General features: G+C 44.9%; 1 protein-coding gene across 13 annotated transcripts in view; it reads right to left on the reverse strand.

Moving 5' to 3' along the window:
• Positions 1 to 12,857, reverse strand: part of SLC66A2 (solute carrier family 66 member 2) — a 47,582-nt gene that overhangs the window by 22,791 nt on the left and 11,934 nt on the right. For 5 of the 13 annotated variants that reach the window (XR_008540692.2, XM_054671880.1, XM_054671881.2 and 2 more), the window contains exon 4: positions 7,032 to 7,085. The exons of the other annotated variants lie outside the window; for them this stretch is intronic. Coding sequence is in view for 4 of the 5 variants with exons in the window: in XM_054671880.1 (XP_054527855.1) it covers positions 7,032 to 7,085 (54 nt within the window). In the remaining variant the exon portion in view is untranslated. The remainder of the gene's footprint in view (positions 1 to 7,031; positions 7,086 to 12,857) is intronic. 13 annotated transcript variants of the gene reach the window in all.

Genomic DNA, 12,857 nt, shown 5'->3' on the forward strand with positions numbered 1-12,857 from the left:
TACAGGTTACTGACCACAAGTGTTGGCAAAGAAACTGTTCTTTTAAGCACTTTGGCGCTCCCTGGAGTGACGGCCATTCCCAGCAGCTAAACTGTATCATACTCCCACTTTAACTCTGTGACTGTTTCAGTATTTTTAAAAATACAAATCGACTCTCCAGGAAAAAACAAAAAAACGAAAAAACTTCTCACTTCCTTCAAATCCCTGGTCCAGGCTCACCAGGCCTCCTGCAAGCTGCCCTTCAGGGCAGGTCCCAGCCCCACCTGCTGCGTCTGCTTCTCCACCCCACTCCAGCTGAGCAGGCAGAGCCTGTCCTTGGAAACGGCCCGGCCACCTGGAAGGGGAACAAACAGGCACTGCCCAGGCCCGGAGCTGCAGGCAGGGCTCAGCAGGACCCCGGGTGGGCACACAGGGGCTCATCTGGAGGGACCTGAGGGGGCACAGGCTACAGTCGGGAGAGCACAGACAGGAGGCCCCCGAGGCCACCAGGGCCCACTTTTACTTTATCCTAAGGATCAGGGACGCAAAAGGATTTTAACAAAGACGGCCACACCACCTGCTGCAGAATGAGTATAAATGCCCTTCTTAGCCTTCGAGGCCGGCACTGGCCTCGCTGACCCCTCTAATCCTGCCACCTGTGCAGCAGGCGGCAACAGGGACAGGCAGACGACACAGCTGGGGCCAGAGGATGACGCAGAGAGACCCACATCAGAGACCCTCGGGGAGTGACAGAGCCCCCGCCCCAACCCCAGTGAGTGGGACAGGCTGAGTGGGGACTGAGCACGTCTAGGGCCAGAGCGGGAGGGCCAGCCGTGCCAGCTTCCAAAGAGGACCCCAGGAAACAAACACCCTCCCACTCGGCAAGGACAAATCAAGCAACTGCCGAGACAGGCGTCCGCGTCCCAACCCAAGGCTGCCCAGACAGACAAGCACTCACCGCCGCACTGCCCTAACAGCTGCTGAGACACATTCCTGCAGCCGCCTCAGCTAGAGCCAGGGAGGCCCTGGGAGAATGGCCTTGCCTGCTCTCAGCCTCCTCTCATCTTCAGGAGCCTTTTCCCCCCCTTTATCCTAACTGACATCTCTGGGCCCCTCATTTGCTCAGAGTCTGCTCAGTGGGGCACCCAACGGTGGACAGGTGAGAGAGGTGAGGGGCTGGGCTGTCACCGCAGCCAAGGGAGCCATGGCCCTCCAGCCTGAACGGCTTCTGCCCGAAATCAGGACACAAACACAGCGTCATACACAGCAGAAACAGCCCAGAAAGGCCCCAGCCCAGATGGCACTGGAATAAACAGTTTTCCCCAAGTCACTTTAAAATGAAAGTTTTGGGCTACCTACTTCTAAAGAGGACTTCAGGACAGTTCCAGGAGTTCCTCCATGACACACCCCATGGAGAATGCTTGGCTGCTGCGTTTACTCAATGCAGCCGTTGAACAGAAACTCAAGAGCGTTGCTCTGCCAGCCTGAAACCTTCTTCATGCTTCCAGCCATCAGGGTTTCAGCCAGGTCAGAAACAACAGAGGCGGTAGGCTCTTCCAGAACAGCAGTGCGAGGCTCTCCACAGACCCTCTCCAGCAACATCACTGCCACTGGTGAACATTACAAACAGCACCCACTTAAAGTCCCTAATGTGTCTTAGGGACACACGGCGAATGGAGAAACGCTTATCCAAGAAAACCACCTAAGTGGCAGCAGGAACAGCAACTTCGTGACACTTGGGCCACAACCTGCTTCCCCATCCCCATGTGACAAAAGCTCTACTCCCAGCAGGCAACCGAGAAGACAGGCTCCCTCTCCCCCAGTGCCACTGCAGCAGTGGCAGGCACCCAAGCTCTTCATCGCCTGCTCAGCTCCTGTCTGCCCAGGCTCCCTTCCTCCACTCAGCCCCCACCCATGGCGCAGGGGCAGAGGACACTGAGCATCCCTTGTCCCTGCCTCAGCTTGCTCACTGGCAGAGGTTTCACACAAGCAGGGGCAAACTAAGAAGACCAGAGGCAACAACTCACTTCCCATGCAGCACTCAGAGCAGAGCTGTCACCCTCAGAGGTCCAGAGGTTCTGTCCTGGGGATGGCGGTATCAGGATAGAGAGCTCCGTAGCTCTCCCTAGAGGGACTCCCTACTTAGAGCAGGTACAAGTTCAAGTGTAAGGATGCTAACAAAAACAACAGAGACCTCGGCAGCCAGCAACTAAGAGGAGCTAGAAGCTCCATGATGAGCTCAAAGTTTATCAAACAGAACCAGAAAGGACAACCAAGAGGAGCACTCCTGGGAACAGAACCACCACCAAACACTGGCCCCAATGGCCACCCTGCCCAGCTGTGGGGAATACATCCCCCAGGGCATCATCAAATCAGCCAGCAGCCATCAATGAGTGGAGGCCAACAGCTGGTTTGACCACCAGAAGCTTAACGGGAAGATCAGGGAGGGTCACAGCCAGCCAGAACCACCACATCTGAGGGAGAAGAGGTCCAGAGACTGCACTAGTCCAGCCAAATCACAAAACAAACAAGCAAACAGTAAGTCATCCTTCCCCCAAGTGGGGGAATCTGTATCCACAGCTGCTACTATAGTTTACCTAAAATGTCCAGCTTGCAACAAGAAAACAAAATGAGTTATACAAAGAAACAGAAAAGTGTGGTTCACACAGGAAAAAAATAATAAGCAGGACACAAACTGCTTTTGAAGAGGCACAGGTGTTGGACTCAGTAGAAGAAGACTTTAAAATAGCTATTATAAATATGTTCAAATAACTAAAGGGATCCATGCATAAAGAATTAAAAGAAAATATGATGACAACAACTGATCACATAGAGGTTATCAATAAAGAGACAGAAATTCTAAAAAAAGAACCAAGTGGAAATTCTGGCATTGCAAAGCACAACTAAAATTTTAAAACTCACTATAAGGGCTCAACAATAGACTGAGCTGGCAAAAGAATCAGTGAATTCAAAGAAATATCAATAAAGACTATGCAACCTAAAGAACAAACAGAAAACAGAATTAAGAAAAAAGAACACAGTCTCAGAGAAAGGTGGGATGACAGGAAAGGGCACCAGCACATGCAGAATGGGTGAGATTGTGGAGAGGAGAGAGGGGAGCAGAAAAAAAAATTCAAGGAGATAATGACTTTTGAAAACTTCCCAAATATGATGAAAATATTAATCCACATACCCAAGAAGCTCAACAAATTGCAAGCCTGATAAAGAGATCCACACCCTGACACATCACAGTCTAAATGATGAATGTCAAAAAACAAAGACAAAATCTTGAAAGTAGCAAGAGAAAAATAATTTATCACTTACAAGGAAACCCCAATAAGATTAACAGCTGACTTCTCATCAGAAACAATGGAGTCCAGAGGGCAGTGGAATAACATATTCAAAGCACTGAAAAGAAAAAAAAATCATCAACCAAGATTCTTACATCTAGTAAAACTTTTTTTAAAAAATAAGGGGAAAACAAAGATTCCCAGATAAACAAGAACTGAGAAAATCTGTTGCTAGTAGGCAGACCTTACAGAAAACAAATTTTTCATGCTGAAAACAAGTAACATCAGATGCAATTCAAATCCACATAAAAAAAGAGTACAGGTAAAGACAATGATGTAAGTTATTATAAAAGATGATATCAGTCACATGTTTTCTCCTTTCCTCTCTTAGTTGACTTGAAAAGTAACTGCATGAAACAATATGCATTGTATTGTTTGGGGGCCTTTAACATAAAGAAATGTAATATATTTGACAATAATATTAATAGCACAAATGAGATGGGATCAAAACTGTATTAGAGAAAGAAAATGACTGTAGATGGTAACTCAGTCTCAGAAAGAAATGAAAGGAACCACAAATGGTAAATAAGGTTAATATAATAATTCCATAATATATGTTTGTTCTCCTTTCTTTTCTCAAGTTCTTGAATGACATAAAATGTATATAAAGGAACAATCAGAAAAATATATTGTTAGGTTGTAATATATGTAGACAAAATATGTATAATAATCATACCATTTAAAAAGGGAGGAGGAAATCGAACCATGTAGGAGTAAGGTTCCTGTCACTGGAATTAAGTTAGTATAAATTTGAAGTAGATTCTGATAAGTTAAGATGAATATTGTAAGCCTTCAAGTAACTACTAAGAAGATAATTCAGAAAACATTATTTAAAGAAATTAAAATGTTACATTAGAAAATATTTACTTAATACAAAAGAAAGCTGTAAAGGAGCACCAGCTAAGGGGAAAAGGCATGGGATATACAGAAACCAGAAAGTAAAGTAGCAGATGCAAATCTGAACATATTATAACATTAAGTGTGAATGAAATAATCAAATCAAAGGGCAGAATTGCCAGAATGGATTTTTTTTAAAGATCCATCATATGTATACAGAAGACTCATTTTAAATTCAAAGACATAAAAAAGTTAAAAGTAAAACAATGGAAAGAATATATCAAATGGCAACCACAGGAGACATGCATGTGATGACACTAACGTCAGAAGACACAGACGTCAAAAGAGAAAATATGCATATACGTCCCTAACAAACAACAGTGCCCCAAAATACATCAAACAAAAACTGACAGAAGTGAAAAGAGAAAAAGATAATTCAAAAATAGTTACAGACTTCCACACCCACATTTAGTAATGGACGTAACAACTACACAGAAGAACAATAAATCGTAGACTTGACCTAACAGACAACCCTCCACCTTCACCCAACCACAGCAAAATGCACACTGAATATTCTCCAGGACAGATCATATGCTAGGCCATAAGATGTGCCTCTATTTAAAAGTACTGGAATCTGGCTGGGCGTGGTTGCTCATGCCTATAATCCTAGCTCTTTGGGAGGCTGTGGTGGGTGGGTGCCCTGAGCTCTGGAGTTTGAGACCAGCCTGGTAAACATGGTGAAAACCCTGTCTCTACAAAAAATACAAAAAAAATTGGCCAGGGACGGTGGCACACACCTATAGTCCCAGCTACTTGGGAGGCTGAGGCACAGGAATTGCTTGAACCCAGGAGGCGGAGGTTGCAGTGAGCCAAGATCACACCACAGCCAACAGAGCAAGATTCTGTCTCCAAATATTAAAAATAAATAAATAAAAGTACTGGAATAATACAGAGTATATTCTACAATTATAATGGAAATAAATTTGAAATCGATAACAGAAGACATTTTGGGATATTCACAAATATGTGGAAGTTAACACATTCCTAATAAGTGGGTCAAAGACGAAATCTTGGAGTAAATTTTAAAATACTTTTAGGTGCATGAAAACAAAAACACAACACACCAAAGTATAGGATCCAGGTAAAGCACCTGCTTAGAGAGAAATTATGGCTGTCAATAACTACATTAAAAAGGAAGAAAGAAAAAAAATCAATGTTCTAACCTCCACCTTAAGAAAAAGAGTAAATTAAACCCAAAGCAAGCATAACGAATGAAAGAATATTGGAGTGAAATAAAACACAGAATAGAAAAACAATAAAGAAAATGAACAAAACCAAAAATTGGTTCTTTGATGGGCAATGTGGATGTGTTGTGTTAAAAAAAGAAAGAAAGAAAAGAAAAAGAAACACCTTTTAAAAAGTTGGCTATTTGACCAGAACAAAAAATTGACAAATTTTTAGCTAGACTGACCAAAAAAAGAAAGGAAAGGAGGGGATCAAATTACTAAAGTCAGGAATAAAAGAGGAACCATTACTAATGACTTTCCAGAAATACAAAGGATTATAAGGGAATACTAAGAAAAATTATATGTCAACAAATTAGATAAGTTGGGTGAAATGGAAAAATTCCAATACAAACTACCAAAACTGACTTACAAAGAAACAAAAAATCTGAATAGACTTATAACAAGAGATTGAATTCATAATTTTAAAACTTCCCACAAAGAAAAGCCCAAGCCCAGATGGCTTCACTGGATAACTCTAAAAATATTTAAAGAGAAATTAGTGTCAACCCTTTGCAAACTCTAAAAAGATAGAAAAGGAGGGGAACATTTCCCAACTTATTCTATAAGGCCAGTATTATCCTAATACTAAATCTAGACAAAGTCATCACAAGAAAACTACAGACCATTATGTCTTACAAATACAGATACAAAAAATCCCCAATACAATACTAGCAAATAAAATCCAGCAACAGATAAAAAGCGTTAGACACCATGACCACATGGATTTATCCCAAGAATGCAAGGTTGGTTCAACACACAAAAATCAATCAATGTAGTACATCATCATAGTAGAATAAAAAATAAAACCCACATGATCATCTCAACAGACACGAAAAGCATTTGGCAAACTCTTTTATTATAAAAACACCCAACAAACTCGAATAAAAGGGAACTGCCTTAACCTAATGAAGGGCAACTATGGAAAATCCATTAACTAACATCTACTTAGTGATGAAAGATGGAATGCTTTCTCACTAAAATGAAGAATAAGATAGGTACATCCACTCTCACCGCTTATAACCAGGATAAGCAATAAAAAGAAATAAAAGCAACTACATTGGTAAGGAAGAATTAAAACTATATTTGCAAATGACAGAATCATATATAGAGAATCTACTAAACAACTCTTAGAACAAACCAGTTCAGCAGAATTGCATGATACAAGATCAACATGCAATGATCAATTACATTTCTATAAAGTAGCAATGAAGCAGCAGAACTGAAATTAAGAAAACAATTCCATTTACAATAGCATCAAAAAGGATAAAATACTTTGGAATAAATTTAACAAAGTCCAAAATTTGTCTTCTAAATTTTTCTCCTCCCTTCCTGTCTCCCTCTCGCTTCCCCTTCCCGCCCCCATCTCCCCACACACAGAAGAGCATGGACAGGCTTCTAGTAACTACTTCATGCTTGAAAACAGCAGAGCTAGGAGTTGATTAGTTTGCTGTAGACTCGGCCACGCTTGGTAAGATGACACACGCACATGCACAGATGGAAGCAACAACAGGAGGAAGTACAGCTGCAGGAATGAAGCAAAAGGAACGTGCTGCGGGCAGTGCACGCGCAGGGTACATACCCAGGAAGGACCGCCTGGGGGCAACCTTGACTTCTTCATCCTTGCTATCTGCAGCTACACATTAAAAAGGGAGACAGAAACAGAAAGGGGAAAAAGACAGAAACATACTGGTTTTAACATGGGTAAACAGCTGTGTTCCCAGAACTTTTTGCATTTCTTTAAAAAAAAAAACAAACCAGAATAGAAAGATCACAAGATTTTGGTTTTTGTGCATTAGAAAACCCACTTTCTGAACTATTTTTCTGCAAACCTAACCTCTTCCAATATCATAAAAAAGTGAATGGGGAGAATGGGAGAAAAATTGAGCCAAAAATTGAAAGTTACCACATTTCCATTTAATCTCTCGGGAGAAAGGCAGCATGGGAGCCCGTCACAAGCGTGCTATGCTGATGGAAAGCAGCCAGGCAGATCCTGCTTCCCTTTTCCTAGAAACTCATCTGTATGCAAGCTGCGGCTGCAATATAGCTGCCCCAGGTCAAAACTCTTCAGAAGGCTGCCTGATAAAGCTGTTTTCAGAGTACACTCTGCTGTAAAAGGACAGCTGGTTCCGCACATGCACTTGACAAGCACCTCTGCACAAACACAGACACAGGGACAATGTGACAGGGACCCAGCACCCTCCAGGGCCCAGCACTGGCAATGACAGGTTATAAGTCAACCTCCCTATCTGCGCAGCCCCAGGACAAGACAGCAGCCAAGGTCCTGGAAAACAGTGTGGCCTCTAGGTGGCTCCTGGGAAGCCCCATGGGGTTTGGGATTGAAGACAGTTGATAAACAAGAGACTCAAATAAGTCCTGGGATCAGAAAGCAGAAGTAGGATCAAAGGTTGTGTTTGCCTGCCCCAGGCAATGTAGACTTAAAATGGAAATTTTGCAAGTGAACAGCTAAAAGCAAATACGAGGTGACCTCTGACCTCTGCCCTCTGCTACTTGGACTTAGGGTGTTGTTCCACTCACAAGGCAGGAACTGCAATATTTCTACCAAATTTGAGGGTTTTATAAACCAATGCAGCATACAAAGTGCAGTCTTCTCTCCTCCCTCAGCCTCCCCCAGCACTGCCTCTTGGATTCTATGGGTCCCTCAGCTCGTCCTCTCTGTTGCTTTGATTTACACAACATCCCTCTCCACGGGCGCCTCTTCTAAAGACCAAGATCCTCAAGGGGTGGGAGGGAGGGACCACCCAAGGCAGGACTGCTCAGTCCACACTGTTTCCCTTCTCACATCCAGGTGTGACTGTGAACAGGCAATGGTGGGAGGCAGCCAGCCGGCAGGCTGGGGAAAAAGACATGGTTCAGGCTGCAGAGTCACATCCCACACCAGGCTGTGTCCTAGGCACAGCCTCAAGCTACCTGAGGCTCCTTGCCCGGAAAGCAGTGTGATCAGATCCACGTTTGTGTAGGACGGAATGCAGAGTTCTGATGCTGAGAGAGCTGCCAGGAACATTTTCAACAGTCACACACTTCCACAAATCTGTGCTGAACACGTCCTCCAGACCAGGCACTCAGGATCCAAAAAGGGCCCAGCAACATTTTCCTTTTCCTCCACACTCGGCATCAGGAGGTGGTGTCAGTGTCTTCTCCCCTTGATCATGGGTGGGCTTGTGACCACTCCAGTCCACAGAAGCAATGCTGTGATTTCCAAGACTTAGGTCATAAAAAAGATACAGCTTCCACCTGCTTTCTCAGGTAGCTCCCCCTTGGGACCTGGCCGCCATGTTGTGAGGAAGCCCAGGTCTCATGAGGAGGACTTGGTGGGTGTCCCAGCAGAGCCTGGGTGGAGGTCCTAGCAGATAGATGGCTAGCACCAGCCATGCCAAAGAGCGAGTGAGGGAGAGAGAGAGAGAGAGAAAAAGCAAGAGAATGAGCTTCAAGGGCTGCAGCCCTAGCCTTTGAGCCTCCCCAGATGCTACTGAGGACAGCAGAGACCAGCTATTCTTGCCAAGCTCTGTCCAAAATGCACTCACAAGCAAAATAATTGTTGTCCTTCCAAGTCCTAAGATTTGGGGTAACTTGTGGAGTAGCCAAAGAGACTGGAACAAGAGAGACACAACAAGTTATGGTTCCACATGGCCAGCAGGAAGGAGGCTGGCTGGGCCACAGAGGCCATCACCTGCTTCCTGGGACTTTGGTCCATGTCACGACTGGAGACCACTGCTGTTGGCACATGAAGAAAGGTTTGCACTGTACCCTGTCGGTACGGCGTGTATGGGGAGTGCAGGGGTGATAGTGACAGGGAGGTGCCAGACAGCCTGGGACCAGGGAAGAGCACATGATCACAGTGGCCCAGGCGAGCCCCCAATGGGAGGTACACAGGCAGATACAGGGATTCCTAATGTGACGTCCAAGAATCTCAATAAACCCCTGAAAATGCATGCAAGATGGCACATGACCCCTACATACAACACATTTTCCAGCTTTCTTGAACTATAACTAACTCACCTGTTTAAAGTGTACAATTCAATGGTTTTTAGGATATCCACAGTTGTGCAAACACCATCACTATCTAATTTCAGGACATCTTCAGCACCCCAAAAAGAAACCCTTGACTAACCAGCAGCCACTCCCTCTCCCTGGCCTCCAGCCTGGAACTCTGAGTGTTGAGATTTGGGACAAATTTCAAGTAAATTCAACCACCTGACTTTGAGCCACAGACAATTATTTCTCAAATAACCCCTAAGAGGAACTTAAAAGGAAAAAAGTACATGATAAAACAAAGTTAAACTTTATAAAAGCAATATTTAAAATGAAACAAATGACCCCGTGTATCCAGTTGCTGGTGCACCCCTGACAAGGTGCGTTTGTTTCCTGGTGACGTAACATGCAGCAGCGACCTGACCTCCGTTCCCAGCGGGAAGTGTCCTGAGGATGTGCAATCCTGAGCATATAAACCTCCACCCCCAATAAAACAAACGTTTTCAGTAACCGGGAGGCCGGCGCTGGCATGGTGACCCTCAGACTGCCGTGCACAGAGAGGGCTAAGGGAGGCATGAGGATGCCACATTCCATTATTTGTGGGGTCCTTGAGGGCAGAAGGGAGGCAGAGCTCAGGCTAAGCGACACGGCCAGGCCTGGAGGTTTGAAGTCAAATGGAAAGAATTGGTGTCCACTCATGAAGTATTTCACCTCACCAAAAAAAACTCCCTAGCTCCATCCACTGAAAAAGCCAAAAAATCAACCTGTAGGCCAACCCTCACACATGCCTCGGCCGTGGTCTCCAAACACTGTGTCCCAGATACCAGAGCTCCTTGGAGAAACGACGGATTCTAGGTCTGGGGCAGGAGATGTAGCCGCCACACGAGCACCCTGTTATACCAGGATCCTGTGTAGAAGCGAGACCCCTCATGCTGGGTCGAAAGGGCCCAGCAGCATCTGACGCGGCTCCCCGGCCAGAGGGAAGAACTGGAGCGTTAACAAGCATAATAATCCAGTAACACACCAAACGTCCAACTCACATGTTCAGAATGACTCAGAAACATGCACTCATCATGGCAAGATGCTAGGGAACCAACTCTGAAAACTGGTAAAGAGACCCGCATTTCCTTTATAAATTACACCTGTGGATAGCCGAACAATGGGTACCCGCCCATTTCTCTGCAGAGGGGCTCCAGCTAACAGACAACAAACATCCTGCAGCCCCTGATGAGCTGACGGCCTCAGCATGAGCCCCACAGTGGCCGCTGACCACACGCACCTCCGATGGAATGACGCAACCATCCTGCGAAACACAAGAACCAAACCTGGATCCGATAGGGCCTCGGGGTCCGTTATCTTTTTAAAATGCTCTTTCACAGAAAGAGCCAAGGACAGAACACCTTGTCCTTCTCCACATCCCAGGGACATAAAGACACGAGGAAACACCAGGAGTGCCATCTCCACTGCAGGGCTTCCCAAAACTCAGCCTGCAGGAGTACTCAGCAATCTTGTTAAAAATGCAGGTGGCACTGATGCCGCAATACAGACCACGGGCAAAGTTGAGAGGAGCTAAGGGAGAACCCACGGATTTTTAAACAACAAAATTGTATATACTGCCAGGCACAGGGGCTCACACCTGTAATCCCAACGCTTTGGGAGGCTGAGGTGGGAGGATCGCTTGGCTTGAACCCAGGAATTCAAGGCGATAATGAGCTTTGATAACACCACCACTGCACTCCAGCCTGGGCAACAGAGTGAGACCCTGTCTCAAAAAAAAGAAAGAAAGAAAGAAAAAAGAAAAACCTGCAGGAAGGAGACCTGAATGCAACTGTGGGTCCAATCACCCTCGGGGCTTTATGCCACCCTACCTACTTGGTAAACGCTTGAAATTCTCCATAATGCAAAGTGAAAGGTAAAAAGAAATAACCCAGCACACGAGAGACAGGTGTGCACTCACTCCCAACCGCAGTCAGCCATGGCCTGGCCGAAGAGGCTCAGCTCTACCCAGGGGTTGCACCGTGCTGATGCCAGCCCTGCCTTCCTCAGGCTGGGCACTCGGGGCCCTGTGGGACATCTCCCTCCAGTGAGGGGCTCTGACCCTGACTCACAGCGAAAAGGGCTTGGGAAAACATCTCAGTGGAATGAGGGTTTCTTTTTAAAGTCTGATCATAATTTTGAAAATTATGCCAATTTTGTGAAAGGCGACTGTAGAAGAAAAAAGGAAGAGACTTGGAAAGCATGCCACGAGGTTCAAAGTAGTCACCTCTGGAGGGTGGGGTGGAGGCTGTTTTTTTGTTTTGTTTTGTTTTTTAAGATGGAGTCTCGCCCTGTGGCCCAGGCTGGAATGCAATGGCCCAATCTTGGCTCACTGCAACCTCCAGCTCTAGGGTTCAAGTGATTCTCCCACCTCAGCCTTCTGAGTAGCTGGGATTACAGGCACGCGCCACCACGCCCAGCTAACTTTTGGTATCTTTAGTAGAGACGGGGTTTCACCATGTTGGCCAGGATGGTCTCGAACTCCCGACCTCGTGATCCGCCCACCTCGGCCTCCCAAAGTGCTGGGATTACAGGCATGAGCCGCTGCGACCGGCCAGAAGCTGTTTTACTTTATATTCTGTCTTCCCCAAATGTCTACCATGAGCATGCACTGTTCTTTATAATCAGACAACAAATTATGTATCTAATTTTTTAAGTAACCTACTCTTTCTTAATACCATTTATGTTTCTTTTATATTAACTTTCAAACTGAATTTGTGACCTTCAAAACTTAAAATCCCTATAAAAGATAGCTGGAAAACATTTCCGCTTTTATTTCATTAGGTCGTCTGACCATCCATGAGCACAGTGAAATGCAGCTATTCAAACGTTTCCTCATAAGTTATTTTCATGTCCTCATCGGTCTGCCAAGAATTGTGCCTCTCAAGGCCCATGGTCCCCCTTGGCATGTCCTCACCCTCAGGGTGAGGCTCAAGAATGTACCTGGCAAAAGCAATAATTGACAAAGGGCTAATTAAACTAAAGAGCTGCTGCATAGCAAAAGAAACTATCAACAGAGCAAACAGACAACCTACAGATGGGAGAAAATTTTTGCAAACTACGCATTTGACAAAGGTCTAATATCCAGCAACTATAAGGAACTTAAATTTACAAGAAAAAAATGAATAACCCCATTAAAAAGTGGGCAAAGGACATGAACACTTTTCAAAAGAAGACATACATGCGGCCAACAAGCATATGAAAAAAAGCTCAACGTCACTGATCATTAGAGAAACACAAATCAAAACCACAATGAGATGCCGTCGCATACCAGTCAGAATGGCTATTAATAAAAAAAAAATAACAGATGCTGGTGGGGTTGTGAAGAAAAAGGAACACTTACATACTGTTGGTGGGAGTGTAAATTAGCTCAACCATT

The sequence above is a fragment of the Pan troglodytes genome, chromosome 17 (genome assembly GCF_028858775.2).
Source record: "Pan troglodytes isolate AG18354 chromosome 17, NHGRI_mPanTro3-v2.0_pri, whole genome shotgun sequence".
In the NCBI taxonomy this organism is placed as follows: domain Eukaryota; kingdom Metazoa; phylum Chordata; class Mammalia; order Primates; family Hominidae; genus Pan; species Pan troglodytes.